Source organism: Maylandia zebra, linkage group LG17 (assembly GCF_041146795.1).
Source record: "Maylandia zebra isolate NMK-2024a linkage group LG17, Mzebra_GT3a, whole genome shotgun sequence".
Lineage (NCBI taxonomy): Eukaryota > Metazoa > Chordata > Actinopteri > Cichliformes > Cichlidae > Maylandia > Maylandia zebra.
In genome coordinates this window covers 20254000-20276716 of record NC_135183.1, presented here as the reverse complement: position 1 = coordinate 20276716, position 22717 = coordinate 20254000, and the positions used below count along the sequence as shown (strand labels likewise).

The 22717-nt window shown below is 40.6% G+C and overlaps 2 protein-coding genes across 2 annotated transcripts; both read left to right on the top strand.

The window, feature by feature from the left end:
• Positions 1-863: 863 nt before the first annotated feature.
• Positions 864-18627, top strand: LOC101477801 (NACHT, LRR and PYD domains-containing protein 14-like). The gene is made up of 11 exons (XM_024805788.2): positions 864-904; positions 1436-1555; positions 6231-6376; positions 6878-8672; positions 12053-12226; positions 13960-14136; positions 14429-14602; positions 14721-14894; positions 15108-15281; positions 16951-17124; positions 18090-18627. The coding sequence occupies exons 1-11, from the start codon at positions 867-869 to the stop codon at positions 18097-18099; spliced, it is 3156 nt and encodes a 1051-aa protein (XP_024661556.2). The 5' UTR covers positions 864-866; the 3' UTR covers positions 18100-18627.
• A 1617-nt stretch (positions 18628-20244) lies between these two features.
• Positions 20245-22696, top strand: LOC143413361 (uncharacterized). Its single transcript, XM_076876260.1, has 3 exons — positions 20245-20461; positions 20571-20852; positions 21345-22696. The coding sequence occupies exons 1-3, from the start codon at positions 20245-20247 to the stop codon at positions 22373-22375; spliced, it is 1530 nt and encodes a 509-aa protein (XP_076732375.1). The 3' UTR covers positions 22376-22696.
• Positions 22697-22717: the final 21 nt, after the last annotated feature.

The following is a 22717-nucleotide window of genomic DNA, read 5'->3' as shown; positions in this document are numbered from 1 at the left end:
TGTAGATGTTCATTTTTTTTTATCTTGCCCGCCAGCCTTTGCAATCAAAATTATGATCTCACTGTAATGTTGTCTCAAACATTTGCTTTTCCATCAAACGCTATAGAAACTCTTTATAGGCTCCTTTTGCTTGTCTTGTTTTGTTGTTTTGTTTTTACCAATTTATTGATTTCTATTTTTATTATTTTACTATTATTCACAGTACATGTGGAATATAGCAATGTCAGTGATGCCAGGCAGAAGAAAAGACACAAATGAAAAAGAAAATGGGAGAAAATAGAAGAAATAAATAACAATAAGAAAGAAGACAAAGACACAGCACAAGTAGAAAAGCAAAATGGTTCAATCACAATTTTAGAAATGCACAAATGAGGTAAGGGCCTGTGTCTGTGCCTTTGTTTACATACTTGATGAAGAGGGTAAGAAGCCACAGTAATGCAGACCAAGGCCTCATGCCAAAGTGCAAGAACAGAAGCTAATCTTTGCATCGCACACCTGTTATGTAGTCAGGTGATTAAATGTAGAGGGGAGTGGCTGCTCCGTTCAGCTGAGAACGAAACTAAAAGTGAGATCAGTTGACAGAGCAGGAGAAATAAAGCAAGGTGAGTGTAACTGCGACTGCATGTTCTGTCAGAATAATCAAAAACGTTTTTTTGAGTTTCTGACTGTTCTCAAGTTGGAATAAAACTTAAGAAAGTCAGCAAAAATGTTTGTTTGATTGTCTGCCCAAAGGAAAATATTGACTTACTGTGTGTGCGTGCGTGTGTAATTCTTGTGCTACCAGTATTGGGTGTGACAAACATGTTTATTATGATAATTGTTCTGTGCTCATTCTTTGTTTCGCTGCTTTCTTTCTCAGACTAACGATGAGTGAACTGAAGGAACCTGGACCCTCAGACATAAAGTAGGACACTGATTCTTCTGTAAACTAAGGGGAAGATGAATCATTTGGCAGGAGATACTATTATTTGGATTAAAAAGCACAACATAAACTTACTGACAAAGGAGTGAAGGAGTGCTTCTGTTTCATTGTAACTATACACAAGCAAGCACATAAGTACGGTGGGAGAAGTGAGCAGGATAACATAAAAACATGCATTAACGTCAGATTTTATATGATATAAAGGCTGCTCAGTGGAAATTCTTTCTGCTGCTGCTTCAAAGATTTGGGTCTGATCAGAAAGACTACACAGGGGACGGTAATAATCAGAGTGTAATACTATTCTCTCAGCACTACACTCTCACTGTTTCTCAGTCCTTACACAGTCATGATCAGAGTTTAGGATTAGGATTGAAGAGGAAAAGATTAAACATTTACTGAAGACATCACATGTTTTAGCCTCATAAACCCAACCCTGAGGGAGAAGAAGCTCAGTACCAAACAACAGGAACATGCACAAGACAAATGTATGATTTTTTCTGTTTGTGTTTCCAGCAGTCAGCAACGCAGACACAGTGCAGAGCTTTCAAGATCCAGCTGTGTGTCTTTGAAGACTAACCAGTCCAAAGATGAAAACCCAATCTTCAGTAAAGAACCTGGACTCTCAAACACAAAGTAAGGCAGTGTTTATTCTGTAAATGAAGCTGAAGACAATTCATGATAAGAGAACCACTGTTGTTTTACAGTAACTCTTAGACCACCTTCACTCAACTCTAACAATGCAAATCTTCTGTGAGGATGTTGAAAATCTGTGTATTTCCCCACACGAAAAAAAACTTACCCACAGCAAGCAGGTCTGGCCCGGATCTGGTATTAAGCCAGCACTGCTGGCTGACTTCTGGTATGATAAGACGTATGTCATCCAGATATGGGCCAGGCCTGGCATAGATGGCACTGTCTATGCGATGGCATGCCATATCTGGCCCGATTATGGTTTGGTTTATGTGGCCCAGGCCCATAGAAAACAGCTCTGGCCAGGATCCGGCATCAAGCTGGCACTTCTGGCTGACGGTTGTTATGGCAGGGTGTATGTCAACCAGATGTGGGCCAGGTCTGGCAATGACGCTCCTGTCTATGCGATGGCATGCCATATCTGGCCGGATTTTGGTTTGGTTAATTTGGCCCAGGCCCATAGAAAACAGCTCTGGCCGGGATCCGGCATCAAGCCGGCACTTCTGACTGACTGGTGTTATGGCAGGGTGTATGTCAACCAAATGTGGGCCATGTCTAGCAATGATGCACTATTTATGTTCCTATTTTCCTATTTTAGTTAGAAGACCCAAATGCCATGTTTGTTTGTTTAGAAGACCCAAATGCCATGTTTGACAGCTTTGTGACTGTACGCTTTATCCAAAACCTAGTGAGGGTTTACTCATCTTTGCCAGTGGGTGGCTGTAGCTCAGGTGGCTTAGTGGTTCGATCCCTGGCTTCTCCAGTCTGCATGTCGTGAGTGTGAATGTGTATGAATGTAGTTAGGAAGCACTCAGTTAAGAGAAAGTGTGTGGTTGGGTGAATGTGGCATGTTGTATAGAGCACTTTGAGTAATCTGGGAGAGTTGAAAAATGTTTTATAAGAATCAGTATGTTCACTGTCTGAACAGAGTTTTGTCATGTTACGTTTGCACTATTATGCACATGTTGTTATTACAAGGCTTAATTAAGGTACACATTAGGCTGACAGCTGGGGCCAGACCTGAAACTGTTCTGGGCCAGCACAGGACCACCAGTGTGTCTGCAACTGGCCTTGTGCTGGCCCATGTGTGGGCCACCTCTGGCAAACCAGATCTGGGCCCACAAAGGGCCGTCATTCTTTGCGGTATGTGGGCCATGTGTAAGCACATCGTGTGGGCCAGATCCGGGCCATACCAATTTTGCTATGTGGGTATCTGATGTGAAAAGCTCACTGATAAGGAGTTCTTCTATTTTAATGTATCTGTATACATGCACAGTTAAATATAAGTAAGCAGGATTTCCTGACATAAAGATCAGATTTTGGATGATAAAGATTTCAAATCTTTAGTCTCTTTAGAGGCATGATGGTTAAAACAAAACAAAGCAAAACAAACAACTGCACAAAAACACAAATTAAGCAATACATAATTATAAACCTTTGTTTTTAGTAGACTTTGTATCCTAAATAGTGAATATAGTATGTACAGTATAGTAAAATACAGTAAACTTTAAGTCTTCACAAATTAGAATATTTGACTTATTCCCTGAAATGCAAACCAAGCTCTTGCTATAGGCAACATGTAGACACTGCAGAGCCCATAGTAATGGGCCATATACTCCATTCTCCTGAAGGATCCTTCAGTGGACAAACCAAGAAGTTGATACCTTCGAAAAAGTGCACAAAATACATGTAGACTGGTTGAGCAAACTTGTTTCAAACCAAGACTTGAGTTTCGAGTTTTAATGTGCTTCTTTAGTTACTTCTTTGTTGACATGGAGGTATGCTTTGAGTCACTGTCATGATGGAAGTCCCAACCATGACCCATCCTCAGTGTTCTGGTTGAAGGAAGGAAGTCCTTGTCTAAGATTTTGCACTACATGGCCCCACCCATTGGCCACTTTTGAACAGTGTTGGGACTAACGCGTTATTAAGTAACGCGTTACAGTAACTACGTTATTATTGTGGCAACGAGCACGGTAACTAGTTATTATGCCAAAATCAGGAACGCGTTAGTCGTTACTGGGATTTAGATAGGGTCGTTACTTCGTGTGATGGCTATCGCGGAGCTTCCACAGATTCAGTAACATTAGCAAGTGGTGGAGGCCAGCAGGTGGATGAAGGAAAGGGGACACAGAAGGAGCAGAGACCCGAGGCGGCCGCCGGTCCAAGTGTGAACTGAACTTCAGGTAAGAAGTTATGACCTGCAGTCTATCTGGGTCAGATATAAACCAAGTTTAGGTGGAGTTTATTTTCGTTATTCTGACTTTTTCCGTACCGCGTACTAGCTAGTATGACGGAGTTTCTATACAGCTGGGTGGGTGCTATGAAGTTAATGATGTTGAACTTTATTTTGTTCATAAGTTATTAGAGTTGCCAACCGTCCTGTCTGGTATTCAGAGAAAATATTACGCATTTCGTATTGAGGTGAAAAGGAACAGTTTGTCCCGTAATTCAGCTACAATGAAAAAGGCACAAAGCTGGAGTTATTCTGTCTTTGCTGCACAGCTGCCTCTTCTTCTTTCATTCTCCCCCCTCCCTCTCCCGTTTCTACTTCAATCATGAAACTGATCAATGATCAGCTGATCGGCTCTCTTGTTTGTTTATCGCTCACTTTGCGCCAAAAGAGGAAACCAGCGTATGTCGCGCTAAACAACAGCAGCACGTTTAAGCTTGATCAGCTGTTGTTAGAATTTATTTAATATTAATTTCTAGTATCAGCTGATGTTTTCTGGAGCCACAGCTGCAAAAAAGCTGCTGGTCATGATATGGTTTGGTTATCTGGTGAGAGGGAAACATGAAGATGAAACCAGGAGATGTCCTTACTGAATCATCAGAGCTGTGATGGAGAAACAGGTTTACCTTTTAGGTAACATGAATGAGTTGAAGGGAAGTTATGAACTGTTTCTGAGAGACAAATAACCCCAGGATCATTTTTTAGGTAGCTGACAGCTGGTGACTGTGCAGGGGCGGGTCTAGCAAAGTTTTGCCAGGGGGGCCAGGTAGGGCATTAACAGGGAGAGGGGGGCACAAAGAAATACTTTTCTTTCTTATTCTCATTTAAAATATCTAGCTTTTAAAAAATAATTATCTGAATCTTACAACAAATGATTGATAGATTGATGCATATATACCATCAAAACAGTGAACATCACTGTCACAACAGTGTTTATTTTCATTCAAAGGCTTTATGATTTTTCCTATAATGGTGGGCCGGTCTCTAGTCAAAATGCCCGGGACGATTTTCTGTCCCAGTCCAGCCATGTATGCAGCTCATCTGCAGTCTGGTGTTACCTACATCTTCCTATTCAGAAGGCAGAATTTCCGAGTTCTGACTACAATCGAAAGCACCACGACTGCAGTTTTTGTGTTGGATGTAAAAGGCGCACATGACGCTGTGACGTAGGCTAGAATCATGGCAGCAGTCAATGACGGTCCAGGTGTGGGATTTCTCTCATGGAAATGTGCACATTATCTTTTCCTTTCTATTGGTAGGTGGCACAGTGCACTTGTGGCAAGTAAGCAAGCTAGAAGACTGGCAAAGTTATGGAAGCAACACATTAACAAGAGAATTCTGAGTAAAACCAAAGTTACTTTCCCTAGTAACTAGTTACTTTGAAAGTAACGAGTAACTTGAAGTAACTGAGTTACTTTCGAGAGAAGTAACTAGTAATGTAACTAAGTTACTATTTTAAAGTAACTTATCCAACACTGCTTTTGAAGCTGTCTTGTACACATAGTTGAAACACAGCCCCAATGCATATTGTTTCTGCCTCTGTGGGGATGCCGTTCTTTGGGTCCTACTCAACATTTCTCTTATACCAAACATGGTTGGTCATGTTGACACCAAAGACCTTGATTTTGGTTTCACCTGAAACAGGACTTTTACTTGAGCCTTCTTGGAATCATTGAGATGCTCAATGACAAACTTAAGATGGGCCATTAAACCCTTCCATTCACTTCCACTTGTCCCATTCAGGGCCATGGGAAAGCTGGAGCCTATCCCAGCTGTCGTGGGTGAGAGGTGGGGTACACCCTGGGAAGGTTTCCAGTCTAATCGCAAAGCTAACACAAAGAGACAGACTACTATGAGCAATTTACAATCACCAATTAACCTAACTCCACTAACTGCATGTCTTTGGACTGTTAGAGGAAGCCAGAGTACTGGGAGAAAACTCGACAAGGGGAAAATTCAGTTTCGAATGGCCCTTAGCAATGGGTCAGACACTCCATGCTCCCGAAGCCCAACAGGAGTTCTTCTTCAGTCTGATGGTTTCCTTCATCTCTGGTGTGTGTAGGTGTGTCCTACTCTATGTGCTAGAAATTTTATGTTCCAAGAAGTGTGAGTTTAACCACATTTCCATGTAGCACATCCAACTATACTCATATCCATTCTGGGTCTTAAATAAGGCTCCAGGCTTGTTCTTGAAAGCTTGCATTTTTCCCCTCTCAATTAAATTAGTCTCTGCAGCCTTTCCATGCTTTGTGATTGGCTCCAACAGCGAACTACAGACTGATCATGACCGTGATATATATTTGTCAGTGCTAGTATCAAATTTTAGCACTTCTGGCTTTACTGTGCTTTGTTTTGATCAGAATAATTGTTCCGTGGTTTTCACAGTGTGGAGGAGCAGATGTCCTGCTGTACTTCCTATCAGGATTTTAAAAAGGATCTGGTCTCTACCAGCTGTGGATGCAGACAGTCCATCACCTTGCACCAGTCTGCTTCATTAGAAGGCTCTTCAAGCATTCAGAGAAACTATGAAAGTAAGCTCTGTCTGATTATTTCATTTCTGAAAGCTGGACTTCTTGTGTTGTTCAGGTATTAAAAGCTAAAATAAAATCTGGTGTCTTGCCAAATGAGCAAAGGACAAAGCACAAAATATACCCAAAGGGCCTTTATTCTTAACAAATTGAATTCTAAAAAAAAGAACAACAATTCAAGTGCATCAGCAACTATAGTGGCTTGTCTTCTTCTAGTGCATTGCATAAAGCTCACTCACAAATGCACAGCTGAAATGGTCCAAATCCATAAATGGTAAGGAAAACCAATAGACTTTATCCGTTAGGCCTGCAAAGTCATTCAGCATTCAACTACACCAACCAGCCTAGAGGGACTGGTTTGGTCCAAAAATCTGAGGCGTAGCCCTCCCCCTTGGTCTGGTTGAGAAGAAACTTCCTTTTCCCTGTCTCCCCCCGTCCATTTTTCTATAACATCCAGTTATAATATATATTTTGCTTTATGTTCATTGATTTTCATTCTTTTAGCAGATAGTCGTCTGCTGCAGAAGTTGTTAGACAAACATAAGGCTAATCTGGAGAGGAGATGTAAATGTTTGACTGAAGAAACAGGAAGTGGAACCCTATTTAACAGGATCTTCACTGAGCTCTACATCACAGAAGGACAGAGTGAAGAGGTTCATACCCAACATGAGGTGTGGCAGCTGGAGACAGTTTCCATGAACAAGGCCCTCCATGACACTCCAGTCAGCTGTCATGACATTTTTAAAGCCTTGCCTGACCAACAGAGATGCATCAGAGTGGTTCTGACGAATGGCATTGCCGGCATTGGAAAAACTTTCTCAGTGCAGAAGTTCACTCTGGACTGGGCAGAAGGTTTGGAGAACCAACGTGTCAGTGTGGTGATTCTGCTTTCATTCAGGGAGCTAAACCTGATCAGAGATGACCGGTACAGTCTTCTGGACCTGCTCCATGTTTTCCATCCAACATTACAGAAGGTCACAGCAGAGCAGCTCACTGTCTGCAAACCTTTGTTCATCTTTGATGGCCTGGATGAAAGCAGACTTTCATTGGATTTCACTAAAGGGAAGCTTGTGTCTGATGTCACACAGAAGTCATCAGTCAGTGAACTGCTGACAAACCTCATCAAAGGGAATCTGCTTCCCTCAGCTCTCATCTGGATAACTTCCCGACCTGCAGCAGCCAATCAGATCCCTCCGATATGTGTTGACAGGGTGACAGAAGTACGAGGCTTCACTGACGCCCAGAAGGAGGAGTACTTCAGGAGGAGATTCAGTGATGAAGAGGTGTCCAGCAAATTCATTTCCCACATGAAGACATCCAGGAGCCTTCACGTCATGTGTAGAATCCCAGTCTTCTGCTGGATCACTGCTACAGTCCTAGAGCACATGTTGACTACAGAGCAGAGAGGAGAGCTGCCCAAGACACTGACTGACATGTACTCACACTTCTTGCTCGTTCAGACAAAGAGACAGCACAAGTACCATGAGGGATATGAGACGAGTCCACAAGAGCTGACAGAGGCTGACAGTGAAGTTCTTCTGAAGCTGGGGAGGCTGGCCTTTGAAAATCTTGAGAAAGGAAACATAATGTTCTACCAAGAAGACCTGGAGCAGTGTGGTCTGGATGTCACAGAGGCCTCAGTGTACTCAGGAGTTTGTACAGAGATCTTCAAACGAGACTGTGTGATATTCCAGAAATCAGTCTATTGCTTTGTTCATCTGAGTATTCAGGAGTTTTTGGCTGCAGTCTACATGTTTCACTGTCATACTAACAGAAAAACAGAAGTGCTGAAGCATTTTCTAGGGAATGGTGAACATGTTTATTGTGGTGACATCTCGTCTTTAGATGTCTTTCTGAGCAGAGTCATGCAGAAATCCCTCCAAATTAAAAATGGACACCTGGACCTGTTGGTCCGATTCCTTTATGGTCTCTCTCTGGAGTCCAACCAGAGACTCTTACGAGGTCTGCTAGGCGAGACAGAGAGCACTCCAGAAATTATACAGCGAATCATCAGCAACCTTTGCAAGATAACCAATGAGAATACCTCTCCTGACAGATGCATCAACATCTTCCATTGTCTGATGGAAATGAATGAACTCACGGTACATCAGGAGATCTTGGAGTTTCTGAAGTGCAAAAACGGATCAGAGAAGGAGCTCTCTGAGATCCACTGCTCAGCTCTGGCCTACATGCTGCAGATGTCAGAGGTTTTGGATGAGTTTGTCCTGAAGAAGTATAACACATCGGATGAGGGACGAAGGAGACTGATTCCTGCTGTGAGGAACTGTAGAAAGGCTCAGTGAGTAAATATCTGATTAACATTGTAAATCAATGTAAATTTGTAGCTAAGGTGTTCAAAAGTTCTTACTATAATGCTCACATTGTTCTTTCTTATAATTCCATTTTTTCTATTGCAAACAATACACTGGTTAGATTTTCACAGATGCTGTTGAGCTGCTCTGAAAATGTTGTTTGTTTTTTAAGTAAGAATTACTGTAACAATGCATTGTAACGACGCATTACTGTTTGCTTACAAACTTTAACTAATTACGACCACAGTAAATAGACTAAATGTGAAATTGCACTAAAATCTTCAGGTCTGAGAGAGACTGAGGAGAATTATTGTTTCATGTTACACATGTTAACACAAATCTCTATCCCAGGGGTAGGGAACATTAGTCCTCGAGAGCCGGTGTCCTGCAGGTTTTAGATCTCACCTTGGGTCACCACACCTGAATCAAATGATTAGTTCATTACCAGGCCTCTGGAGAACTGCAAGGCATGTTGAGGAGCTAATTTAGCCATTTAAATCAGCTGTGTTGGATCAAGGACACATCTAAAACCTGCAGGACACCGGCACTCGAGGCCTGGAGTTCCCTACCCCTGCTCGATCCTAATGAGGACACAGTTAACAACTTTATTTAATGTCTGTGTTTTTGTTGTTAATGTTTAAGCATAGCATCAAAAACAAAAAACAAAGATGAAATCTTGTGCAAAGAGACTTAAAATAGGCATATTGATTGTACCTAGAAATTGAGGTTACAGTGCTACAAGCCTAACTGCTCATCAATATTGATTGATTGATTGATTGACGCAGCACGGTGGCACGGTGGTTAGCATTGTTGCCGCACAGCAAGAAGGTCCTGAGTTCAATTCCAACACCAGGCCGGGGTCTTTCTGTGTGGAGTTTGCATGTTCTCCCCGTGTTTGCGTGGGTTCCCTCCGGGTACTCCGGCTTCCTCCCACTGTCCAAAGACATGCAGCTTGTGGGGATAGGTTAATTGGATAATCCAAATTGTCACTAGGTGTGAATGTGCGAATGAATGTGAGTGCGAATGGTTGTCTGTCCCTTCTGTCCCTGTGTGTTGGCCCTGCGACAGACTGGCGACCTGTCCAGGGTGTACCCTGCCTCTTGCCCTATGACAGCTGGGATAGGCTCCAGCGCCCCCCGCGACCCTGAAAAAGGATAAGCGGAAGCGAATGGATGGATGGATGGATTGATTGATCATACTTTATTCATCCCGAGGGAAATTGGGTTAAGGCTGCCAGCTGTGGCAGCGTCATCTTACCCTTCCAACCATACATACATTACACAAACATCACATGGGGAAGACAGGTCAGAGGGGTATAACATGGAAAAAGCACAACATGAGGAAAGATAAGGAGAAAAAAATAACTCCCCCAGACTGAGCTGCAATAGGGAGATCAGTTTGAGAACAGAAAAAAACACCTCTCCACATAGCATGAAAAAACTCTTAATACACCAAAGAAACACATGACAAGCAACAGGGGTGGGTAAAGGGTGAGAGACAGCCAATGTAGACAGTACATCCGGGCCTGCAGCCTATGCGCTGTTCTCCTTGATCCACTGTCAGCATCGGAGGGGAATAAGTGTCGAAGGCGTTTGGAGCGGGAGGGGGGTGAGTGTACTGTACATCTGTATGTGTATATATATATATGTGTGTGTGTGTGTGTGTCCAGAGTTCAGCTGAGACAGTGTCCTTCGCCCTGCCAGGCTAAGTAAACAGTCTTCCAGCTAGGGCTGGGCGATATATCGAGTTTTTTAAAAATATCGATATATTTTTATACGAGATATAAGATGTGACAAAATCCTTTATATCGATATAGTCTATGTTACGTTATAATTATACTTGTGGAGCCACAAGTTTGCCTCTCTTTCGTCCACTTTTGTCTCTATGCAACGTTACTCCGCCTCGCCTCTCTCCTTCACTGAACACAACTCCCCCTCCTCCCCCATTGCTTCACCTACAGGCAGCGACAAGATGGACACGGCAAATCTCCTTTAACGAGTTACTGCGCATCGCCCCGTCGGTGGGGCTGGACGGCGTTAACGTGTTAACGAGCTAACCACGCTAATGCCGTGCAGCCCCTCCTAAAATCCTTTCATTCTCTCAAAAGTTGACAGCGTGCCTTATGTATGAATTCTGGTTGTGCTTGATGACCGCAAACCGATTTGAAGTGGTACAAGGTGTGCAGAAATCTGTCAAAAAATGTTTTAGTACAACTTTGGTAAGCTACGGAGCTGCACCACTTGATGGATTGTCGGAGCATTACGGCTACAGAGGAACCTCGGGGAGTGATACGTACTGTGCTTCAACGTAATATTACCATATTGTGTGTGTAAATGGCACCTATTCAGAGACATGGTTACAAAGCGGATTTCAAACTCCAGGCTGTCAGTCACGCAGGAGAAGTTGGGAACAGAGCAGCTGAGAAATCTGGCTTTGTTATTATGCTCAGCGTCTTTTAGTTTACATTTTGACTGCACAATTGTGAGCTCTTTGTTATGCATAAAAACAACATTGTTTTATTTTATTTATGGAGCATTATTATTTAATAAATGCTCATAATTTATTTTTGAGTAATTTTTTCATGTACATCTATGCTGTATGTTAATAAAAGTGCCTGTGTGACATCTGGGACACCGCTTTGACTAAGAACTCTCTTTTTGTTCTTACTTTATGGCTTTAAAAAAATATCGAGATATATATCTTATATCGCCATCCAGCTAAAAAATATCGAGATATGAATTTTGGGTCATATCGCCCAGCCCTACTTCCAGCCAACCCAGGTGGCCTTGCATAGAATGTGAAGAACAGTCTAAACACAGTCGTTATCAGGGTGTTTTTGTTCAGCTCCAGCCTTGAGACCGCAGCTGGCGCCAAAGGGGTATCCGCATGAAGTGATGGTGTTTTTTTTTCTTTAGTGCGAACAACTCATATGAATTTCAAAGCTGTTCTAACAGTCCAACACTGGTCTCTCAATCTCCCGTTGGAGAGCCGTGAGCTTCTCCATGATGTTATCAAACTTACGTTCCGTGGTCTCGTCATTCTTGTGCTCAAAGAGCCGATTCTGAGAACTCACGAACGCGGTGAGCTTCTCCAAGATGTGATCCAATTTGCGCTCAGAGGTGTTATTCCGATTTTATTGGTACTACTTGAACTCCGCCTCTGGCTGCACATCGTATACTTCACTAGGTTTGTGTAAGCATTCTGTCTGCAGATGTGTGGAAAGAGCTGATATTAATTTGTCTCTGTCTGGATTCAGTTTGCACCATTGTGCTCTTTTTCTTTTGTTCAATAACATCTTACTTTGGAACATGCCACACAAAACACTAGTTCTTTATAATAACTTGTTCTGTAATATGTGTCATCACAGACTTTCTGGCTGTAAACTGTCAGAGACTCACTATGCAATCGTGGCCTCAGCTCTCATGTCCAACCCCTCCCACCTGACAGAGCTGAACCTGAATGGAAACAACCTGCAGGGTTTAGAATCAAAAAACCTTTTTGCTGCTCTGGAGAGTCCAAACTGCAGACTGGAGACTCTGAGGTTAGTTCGCTGATTACTATTTCTGAAGATATTTCAATAAATTGAACTGTAAAGCTTTCCCCTTATAACCTGACTCTAGAGCTGTCAGATGGAGTGACCCATCTTTTTCCAGTTCCTTTACGGTATGTTGGTTTTGGGTATCCAGGACTCGAATTTCGGCACCAGATTGTGCACATAGTTTAATAGGTTAAATCCTACACTCTACATTACCTGATGCAATGCCATGTGTCAGGTTGTCTTGCCTTTAGTTTCTTCATGTGGTGTTCTGCACTAACAGCTCCCATACAGACCTCCATACTCAGAGACTGAGAAAGTATATATACAAGGGGAAGATTAGGGAGTGGAGACAGCTGGGAAACATGGTGGAACAAATTAGACATAAGAGGAAAGGGAAGCAAACTGAACGTTATACACAAGAGACAAGGACTATCAAAAGGAAAGAGGAAACCTGACAGACACAGTACTCAAAACTTAAAACAATGATATTTTGTTTTGTGATTTTATTTGCTGGGGTGCTGGAATTTATTTTACATTTTTTTAATTTAATACTCAAATGTTTTTTAAATGTATCCATCACAAATTTCTGAAATTAATTTTTATGCTAAGACCAGTTAAATATTCAACTCAGTCAATAGTTTTAAAGATATACATGTTTAATCATTAACTCAAATTTTAGAGTGCAAAATAAAGGCCAGAAAGTAAATTGACAGACCAACCAAAATATATTTTGAAAGGTATTCTGTATGTATGAGTATGCACCAGGAGGGGAATAGATAAGAACTAAAACTGGCTTCATAAACATGGTTGATAAATAATCTGGATTGAAAAATTGCAGCCACTCCTCCTCAACCTGTGCTTTTTTATTCTAGGGTCTACCTTAGAATATCAATTGCCTTGAGGTGACTGTTTTTGTGGTTTGGCTCTGTATAAATAAAATCTAATTGAACTGGACTAAATTTGAGGATTCTGAAAGTTAGTTGAACTCAGTATACTGATTTATACAAACTAAATTTTCATTATACCATAACCAGGTTTCTGTAAGGCAGAAAAAATCAATATGTTGAACAATTATTAAATCATTTACTCACAGTAACTTAGAGAGATCTAATGTTTAATAGTCCACATTTAATTGTTTTAGTTTTTGAAGCAGTTTAGGGTGTTATATTATTATTTTTTAATATGCTCATTTTTGGTTTGTTTGATGATGATCTGAGAGCAGACACAGTCTCTGTGGGGATAAAATAAAGAGGGAAACTTCAGAGAGGTGTGTGAGACTGCAACTCTCTTTCCTGGTACCAAATCAGGATGATCACTTTGTTATTAATTTGACCAAATGATGAAATGATGTGATAGAAATGATGTCATTTATATCTAAAGTAGGATGAATGCCAGCTTTCCCCACAAGACCGGTTTTTCCACAGAAAGCTTCACAATTCTCTATGAAACCCATGTCTATTATTTTTTTCACAAAGGACTAGGTTGGTGTGCATAATATTGTTTGAATAATAGATCAGTGTAATATTAAAACTAAAGAGATAATTTAAAATCACTTTATATTTAAAGTATGACAAATATGCAATTAAAAAAATAAAATAGGAAGGGGCCAAACACCTTTTCACGCTCTGACCAAACATGAGTATAAAAGTGAAAGTGAAAGAAAGACAGATACTAAGTACTCGTTTGATTGAGAGAAGGTAAAAATATTATAATAACGTGTTTTATTCCCGATTCAGTTTGGAGAGCTGCAGTTTGTCAGCAATCAGCCATGTTGCTCTATTCTCTGCTCTGAAATCAAACCCCTACCATCTGAAAGATCTGGACCTGAGCTACAACAACAACCTGGATGATTCAGGACTGAAACAGCTGTGTTGTTTTCTGGAAAGTCCACACTGTAGACTGGAGTCTCTGAGGTTAGGTCATTTACTCTCTGTTACTATTATAAATTTCATTATTAATTCATTTCCATTGTGTAGCATCCATTTAAAAATCAACGTTTTATTGGAATATAAATTGCTCTGTGGTCACTAAAGACTAGTGTTGGGCACAGATATTAAAATGAATAGCCACTGTTAGTTATTAAATTAAATAAATGTTTCATATGCCTGCTAAACAGTCACATCCGTATACAGAAGATTCCCTGAACTTCAAATTACCAACCTTTCCACATCTAATTTGTTTATTATTGTTTTATTTGTTACTTAGATTGGAGCTCAGCGGTTTGTCACCGAAAAGCACTGTTGCTCTGGTCTCAGCTCTGAAGTCTAACCCCTCCCATTTGAAAAGATTGGACCTGGCCTTTAATGACCTGCAGGATTTAGGCGTGAAACAACTATATGGTTTTCTGGAGAGTTCAAACTGTAGACTGGACATTCTGAGGTCAGTTAACCTATTCTGTGACTACTGATAAACCTAAATTTGATAGACTTCCATGAGTTCCATGTATAAATGACCAAAATATACTGTATGTTATCTGCATGTTTTATTCTCTATTTAGATTGGAGCTCTGCAGTTTTTCAGAGATTGGCTGTGCTTCTCTGGTTTCTGCTCTTAAATCCAATCCCTCCCACCTGAAACATCTGGACTTGGGTGGAAACGCGATTCAGGATTCAGGAGTGAAGCAGCTGTGTGGTTTTCTGGAGATTCCTCTATGTAGATTGGAGACTCTGATGTCAGTTTGCTTACTGTCTGCTATCACAAAATCTTATAATTTATGTGTATAGTATAGTTAATTTCCTCCTTCAAAACTGAGGAAAATGATAATGATTAATGAATAAGAAATTCTTACTGATGAGGGAACGTATGGTTTATGTGCAAATTTAAAAACTGTCCATATGTGGCTGAATTGTATCTGATTTTATCCACATTTTTTTTCTTTGTTCAGTCTGTGGTGCTGCAGTTTGTCAGAGATCAGCTGTGCTACTCTGGTCTCTGCTTTAAGGGCCAACCCCTCCAATCTGAAATATCTGGACTTGGGTGTAAATAAGCTGCAGGATTCAGGAGTGAAGCATCTCTGTGGTTTTTTGGAGATTCCTCTTTGTAGACTGGAGACTCTGAGGTCGGTTCACTTTCTGTAATTCTCTAATACATAATTACATTATGGATACACACAGATACAAAGAAAATCAGAAATTAGGGATTGCTCATTTAATAAGGACAAATAATGTTTAGCTAAATCAGAATCGTTAGAATCTTTTTTTATATTGTCATTATGCAAAAAACACACTGATATTATATGCTGTTCTATTCAATGCAAAGAAAAACAAGGAAAGCAAAGAAAGCAATCTATTCATAACAATATAGAAATAGAAAATAAGAGTTTCTAATAAATAAATACAGTATAAGCATGATTAAATATGTACATATTTAACCTCCTAAGACTTGAAATCTTCCATGGCATGCATTTTTGATTTCTCTCTTTGATTTCTGATTTCTCTTTTGTTTCTAAGAAAAATGAGCACCACATATGAGGATATTCGTTTTAAATTTCGATAGAACAGTAGCAGTATAATGTCCTCGTAAGTGGATATCAGGCCCTTGTAAAGCAAAATTGAGTATTTTGGTCTAAATAACCCAAAATGTGATGTCCACATATGTGGACGCCAGGTCCTAGGAGGTTAATATGTACATATTAACATATGTAGATATGTGTGTGTGCTTGATTATTGATTGCACAAGTTTGAGAAGTGGACATACAACCCTAACAACATACAACTGATAGAGTTGTTTCGGTGGGTGCGAGTGCAATCATGGGTGTAGCGTATACAGTAGGGGACTTAGCACACATCCCTGTTTTAAGTTGACGTTGAGGCTGAGTGTTGGGGAGAGGTGAGACCCTACTGTGACTCTATGTGGGTGAGTTTCTGAGAAAGCCACTAATGCAGAGGCAAATGAAGTGTGGGAGGCTAACGTTGATAAGTTTTGTTATCAGTCTCTTAAGGATGATTTTGTTGAATGCCAAGCTGACGTTGATGAAAAGAAGCCTGGCATAAATATCCTTGTATTCCAGATGGGTCAGGGTCCTGTTTAGAGCTGTGGCTATGGCATCGTCTGTTGATCTCTTATCCCTGCATGCAAACTGGTGTTGTCGAATATGGGTGGAAGTCCTTGGATGATATAACTTTTGGCCAGTTTCTCAAAAGAAGTGGTTCATGTTCTGAACTTGAGTGACAACAACCCGAAGCACAGCGTCACTATCAACAGCATTGGGTCTGGGTTTGTAGTTAATAAGTCAGCCACAGCCGACTCAAGTTGTTGCTGTGGAGGTAGTCCTCAATTTTATTATTATAATCCAGCCTGGCCTGTCTGATGCCCTTTTTTAGATTTACTCTGGCTGAACTGTACAGTTCCACATGACCAGACTTGAAGGCAGTGTTTCTGTTCCTCAACAGGGTCCTAACTGCACTTGCCTTCCAAACCTTTGGTTGGCATACACCCAGATGCCGTGGTGATGGTGTCTGTGCAGTACTAGATATAGCAGAGTATAGATGTGGTGTACTCCTTCTGGTAGGCAGGCTGGTAACATAAACAAGGATATTTGGTCCAACTAGCACAGGTGGGGTGTTGTTATGGTGCTGTATCCTTGTTTAATGTTGGAGTAGACTTTATTCAGTAGCTTTTCCCACGTGCAGTACAGTTTACATACTGACAAAAATTGGGGAAGTAACCTGAACACATTTGATATAATTTATCACTGATTATATGTAGATGTTTTATTGTTTATCCAGTCTGAGGAGCTGCAATTTGTCAGTGATCAGCTGTGCTGCACTGGTTTCTGCTCTGAGGTCCAGTCCTTCACATCTAAGAATCCTGAACCTGAGTGACAACAACCTGCAGGATTCAGACGTTAAGCAACTCTCTAAACTTGTGAGGAGTCTACACTATAAACTGGATACCCCAAGGTTAGTAAAGGTTGATTGGTATTGTACTAAACACAGTTATTATGAAAGGTCAACACATATATAATCAAAATTTTCTTGTAAATCTCTATCATCCAAGTGTTGGCTTTGAATTAAATTAGTTATTAACTAACTAATTAATTATTTTACTTTTTTCCTTTATTTGGCTTTCATTTATATCTTGTGTAAATGTTATTATTTAGTTCCAATCTATAGCACTTAGCATCAGCTATGTTTGTTTTAAGGTTCTTTATAAATAAAAATGATGATGATGATGGCTTGACATTAAATATCTCCCTCTGCCGGTTTTGCAGCCTACTGTAGCTTTTGTTGTGAGCATGTGTTTGAGTTGTTGTAAAGATGATTGCTGTTTTTGTGTTCAAGTCTAAGGATATAAACTTGGATTGTAGCTGACAGTCTTATAAGATTTAAAGAAACAGGTTCTCATTCATCAGAGTGTGGGAGCATAAATCTGCGGACTGTTGTTCAGAGAACCACTGTTACATTTAATAATCTAGTATCTGCATCTAGTCTTCATACAGAGCAGAAGTTCTTTTGAAGTTCAGAGTTGCATTTGCATTTTTTTCCCCGTCAGTGGCTTCATCTAGATATATTCAGTGAGAGCCTGCATGTTTATTTATTAGCTGATGAGATGTTCATTAATGCACAGAAATTCTTTGTTTCATTTAAACAGCAAGAATCTCATCATTAAAGTGCAATGAAGTATTAAAGATTCTCATCGGTTCATTTCCACTGTGAATTTGAGTGAAACAAACTTGATGTAGAAATTCTGTGTGAAGTTCAATATATTCACTCCAACATCTTAACATGAGAGCTGAGAGGACAGCGGTTACACCGCACATTTGCTCCTCTGCTGCATGTTTTACTGGAGGTGCTTCATCAACAAAGCGAATAAACTGAGTTTCCGTAAACAAAATATTAATCTCCGGTTCTTCTCTGATTTACAGCTGGGAATGATGATCTTGGCAATGGTGACAGTGTATGTGAGTGGATGAGCTGTGTCCTGATCATCCCGAGAGACTGAAGCAGCAGCAACGTGTGCGTTACTGGGAGGTGAAATGGAGAGTTAAGCTTCATCCAAAGAGAAGAAGTCTAGATGACTGTTAGTGCTGGAGCGTGAACTCTTCTAAGAGTATGCTAAGTGTATTCTTCTAACAGCTGCACTGAAGAAAAAACGCATCAAGGGGGAAAGGGACACAGTTATTATTAAGGGGGAAAGGGACACAGTTGTTATTATTATTATTATTATTAGTAGTAGTAGTAGTAGTAGTACTATTATAACAACCAATGATCAATTTTACAAATATAAGTATAAATGAAAAAATATGAATACTGATGCTTTTAATGAAGGACAATGTAAATACTGGTGTAAGTATATACTCATATAGTTAGATATCATTCTTTTTATTTAGTTTTTTTTTTCAAATAAGTACTTTCAGTTTAACTTCATTTTAAATGTTATTCAGCTTTTGCTTTATGTTCTGTGCTATAAATAAATCTATCATGATACTACAACACTTCAAACCACAACAATGTGTTGGTTATTTTAACATAGGCAGATAGATTTTAAAACAATTAAGAGTTTATTGTATTATATGTCTTCACTAATGGACAGCTTAAATGGCATTCTGACACAATGATTTTCGTCCATGGTGGCGGAAGCTACCCCTTCAGTAGCTCCTGCTTGCATTATATTCTTTATTGTCATTACCTGATGGAACATAAAGATGTTAATAATTCAATTTAATTCAATTTTATTTGATTTATACAGTGCCGAACTACAACAACAGTCGCCTCAAGGTGCTTTATATTGTAACGTAGACCCTACAATAATACATACGGAGAAAGACCCAATAACCATATGATCCCCTGTGAGCAAGCATTTTGGCAACAGTGGGAAGGAAACACTTTCTTATAACAGGAAGAAGCCTCCAGAAGAACCAATCTCAGGGTGGGGCTTCCATCTGCCTCAACTGGTTAGGGCGAGAGGAGGAAGACAGGATAAAAGAAAGGAAGAGAGCCAGAGATTGATAACAAGTATGATTCAATGCAGAGAGGTTTGTTTTGTACTTTCAGTCTTCAATTTCTTTGGAAAGCTGGTTCTATATACTTTGTTTAAAAAAAACAACAAATCAATGATTTCAATGGGAAAAAAATCATCCAGGGTATCTGCACTGGTGTTGACTGGGTAATGTCTTAAGAACAAAAGGATGTATGAAGATCAACCGTCAGTGGGCTGAATTTCAAAAAGACCCCTGAAATCAAAGTGATGCAACAAAATGATGCCTGATAATGTCAGGGCATGCTTCTAGTCAGATGATGTATAGTGCTGTAAGGATTTTCTCCCAAGCTGGACCAGGGAATCACTGAGCTCCTTGACAGACTGAGGTGCAGCCTGGTGCCATCGGATGGATCGAAACATAACGTCCCAGAGGAGTTCTATTGGATGTAGGTCAGGTGAGGGAGCAGTCAGTGGTAGGGATGGCATTTTTTGCTGAGATGTCATACACTTTGGATTCTAGCCAATCATTTTACCTTTGCAAGGATAGTAGGCGAGCCCAGGTACATATGTTCTTTTAGAGCAGAGCTACAAAGTAAAAATGCCCAAGGCGAAGCAGTCAAAAGTCTGGCTGTACTTCAGAGCAAAAGATGCAAACTCAGCAGCCTGCAACAAGTGCTTTAAGGTGATACTGTGATACTGTGCAAAGGAGGTAACACCTCGAATCTGATGACGAACCTGGCGACGTATAGCGTTTTGTTAAAAGCCGAGAAATGCACCGTATTTGATAGCTTGCTGCGAGACCTCACACCAACACATCTACTGTGGGTGTGGTGCCTGTTATCGGACCCGGAGTTAGCAACATCCCCCGAGAACCCGAAGAGGAGAGTCCTGGCCCCTAGCCCTGCCAGTTTAGCAGAAATGATGATGAATGATGATGGCAGCAGCAGCCGTTCTTTTCTGGGCGAGTAGCTTAATGTTGTCCGTGTGTAATAGCTGGGTTTCATTTGACCTAGACGTGACGTCGACGTAAAGCGCGAAATTTGACTGGAGGGCGGAAGTGAAAAAGATCAGCGCAAAATCACAGACAGACAGTACGCAAAATGCCTTTGTCCTGTTGTGTTTACGGATGCTCCAGTAGGTCGACCCGAGAAACTGATAAACGGTATTTTAGGGTACCAAAAATAGCCCAACGAAGAGGAGAAAAATGGAAAATTCTAACCGAAAAACGTAGGAAAAAATGGATTTTAAATTTACGTTTACAGTCGGGAGGAGCAGAGTCTGCCAATGCCCGTGTCTGCAGCGACCACTTCGTCAGAGGTAATGTTATGTTTGCAAACGAACTTATTAGCATTATGTTGTCGTTAAATTCTCGTTTACTTAGTGCTTTTAAGTTAGTAGTCTAATATTGACTTGATTGGGACTATAGGCTGCCCAAGTGCTTTGGATGACGAAGAGTCGGAGGACTGGGCTCCGACGGTCAATCTCGGCTACGAACGAAAACCCAGATCGGAATCAGTTCTCAAACGAGATAAAAGAATGAAGCTTAAGGCAGAACAGCATCGATGTGCAGAGGCGATTTTGGATATGCAACAGACGGCTGAGAGCCCGGATTTGAGCCTAGTGACAGTGGAGAACCCCGAACTGCAGCTTCCAGCTGAGAATCCACAACCAGAAGACTTCAGTGTGAATGAGACATTCACTTATCCAGGTAAGATATTGTGCTGAGATGTAAAACAAACAAGAATCATGTCAAAGAGAAAAAGATGCCATTATCTGTAATGATTATGGTCCAAGTTACATATTACATGTTTGTGATTTTTTAATCACAGAGTAAATCCATACCATTTTATTCAGAAAAAAAGAAAAAGTGGCACTTATTACCGTCAGGCACACACCACAGGTTTTTGTACACTGCTGTGGTTCTTATATTGCCAGATTCCAGACAGTCTCCTTTCACAGATAAGTAAAGATATCCGTAATGTAAGGTTTCTGTGGTGAGAAACATATAAATATATTTTTTGTTTAGACGCAACATGTTTTTTTGTTGATTAAAAAAAATAATTACATTAAATTAACATAGTGAATTAAACACATTACACCAGATTCTAATAGCCCACTAAAAAACTCCTACAGTGAAAATGAGTAAAAATTGAGGTTGCCTCTATTATGCTGATTATGCTCCCCCACTGTTATATTGCAGGCTGTGCGGATGCTGGATGCCAGACAGAGCTGACGATGGATGACATCGAGAAGATGGAGGATGTTTTGAGACAGAACACAGCAGAGCTGGTTGATCTTCGGAGCAAGGCTCTGGACACACAGTTCAGCCAGGAGGCTTTTGAAAAAAATGAAGACAAGACAAAGTTCTACACAGGGCTCCCCAACTTCTTAGTTTTAATTCGGATTTTTGAACTGTGCGAGCCCTATATCACCTCGGGACCTATGTCTTTGTTGTCCAAATTTGAACAATTCATACTAGTTTTGCTGAGGCTGAGACTAAATCTGCCCCTGAAAGATTTAGCTTTCAGGTTCAATATTTCTCTGTCCACTGCTTCTAGAGTTTGGCATAAAGTAATTGACATACTTCATAAAAGGTTAGAGTTCCTAATTGAGTGGCCAGAGCGACATGTTCTTCAAGCTACGATGCCACTGAGTTTCAGACAGGCATTTGGATGTAAAGTGGCTGTGATTGTTGATTGCTTTGAAGTCTTTATTGAGAGACCATCTAATCTTCTTGCACAAGCTCAAACTTGGTCCAACTACAAGCACCATCACACTGTAAAATTTTTGATTGGTGTTGCCCCCCAAGGCTACGTCACTTACATATCTTCTGCCTGGGGAGGGAGAATTAGCGATAAGCAGATCACAATAGAGAGTGGCCTCCTAAAGAACTTGTTACCTGGAGATATTGTCCTTGCAGATCGTGGGTTCAATATTGGCGATAATGTGGGGTTTTACTGTGCTTCACTACAGACACCGGCATTCACTAAAGGGAGAAAACAGCTGTCAGCCTATGAAGTGGCAGAGACAAGGAAAATAGCCAATTTGCGTATCCATGTTGAGCGAGTCATAGGTTTAGTCAGGAGGAAATATCAAATTCTGCAGAGCAGGGCTATGCCAATAGAGAACATGTCCACAAAGCCAGGTGAGACACATGCATTGATCGACAAGATTGGGGTAATTTGTTGTGCCTTATCAAATCTCTCCGAGTCTGTTGTCCCACTGGAGTAAGGGGGGTGGGTGGTAATCAATCAGTTAAAAAAAATTAAATGTCTTGTCACTGTCACGGCTCACAGAAGGGGGTGGAGAGGAAGAGTAGTGTCCAGTATCTGCTGCTTGGCTCTGGTGATAAGTAGAACAGGGTAGAGTAATAGTAGTACCTAAGTCCTGACTCCTGATTAGTCTGTAAATGTTTTCAAATGAAATATTTTTCTCCAACTGTCATATTGTGCTGGCAGTTTGTACAGTATTATACTGTGAGATGGATTGCAATCTATTTTGTTTATTTGTTTAAAAGTCTAATCTTGTAAATAAACCACCAATGTATTATTATGCTGCCTCAATAGCATTTAA

Bases quoted from the DNA above. Each gene is read 5' to 3' on its own strand.
- LOC101477801 (XM_024805788.2), top strand. From the start codon at position 867: ATGAGTGAACTGAAGGAACCTGGACCCTCAGACATAAA. The intron at 905-1,435 runs GTAGGACACTGA...TTGTGTTTCCAG, and splicing joins CCTGGACCCTCAGACATAAA to CAGTCAGCAACGCAGACACA. The intron at 1,556-6,230 runs GTAAGGCAGTGT...TGGTTTTCACAG, and splicing joins CCTGGACTCTCAAACACAAA to TGTGGAGGAGCAGATGTCCT.
- LOC143413361 (XM_076876260.1), top strand. From the start codon at position 20,245: ATGCCTTTGTCCTGTTGTGTTTACGGATGCTCCAGTAGGTCGACCCGA. The intron at 20,462-20,570 runs GTAATGTTATGT...TTGGGACTATAG, and splicing joins CAGCGACCACTTCGTCAGAG to GCTGCCCAAGTGCTTTGGAT. The intron at 20,853-21,344 runs GTAAGATATTGT...GTTATATTGCAG, and splicing joins TGAGACATTCACTTATCCAG to GCTGTGCGGATGCTGGATGC.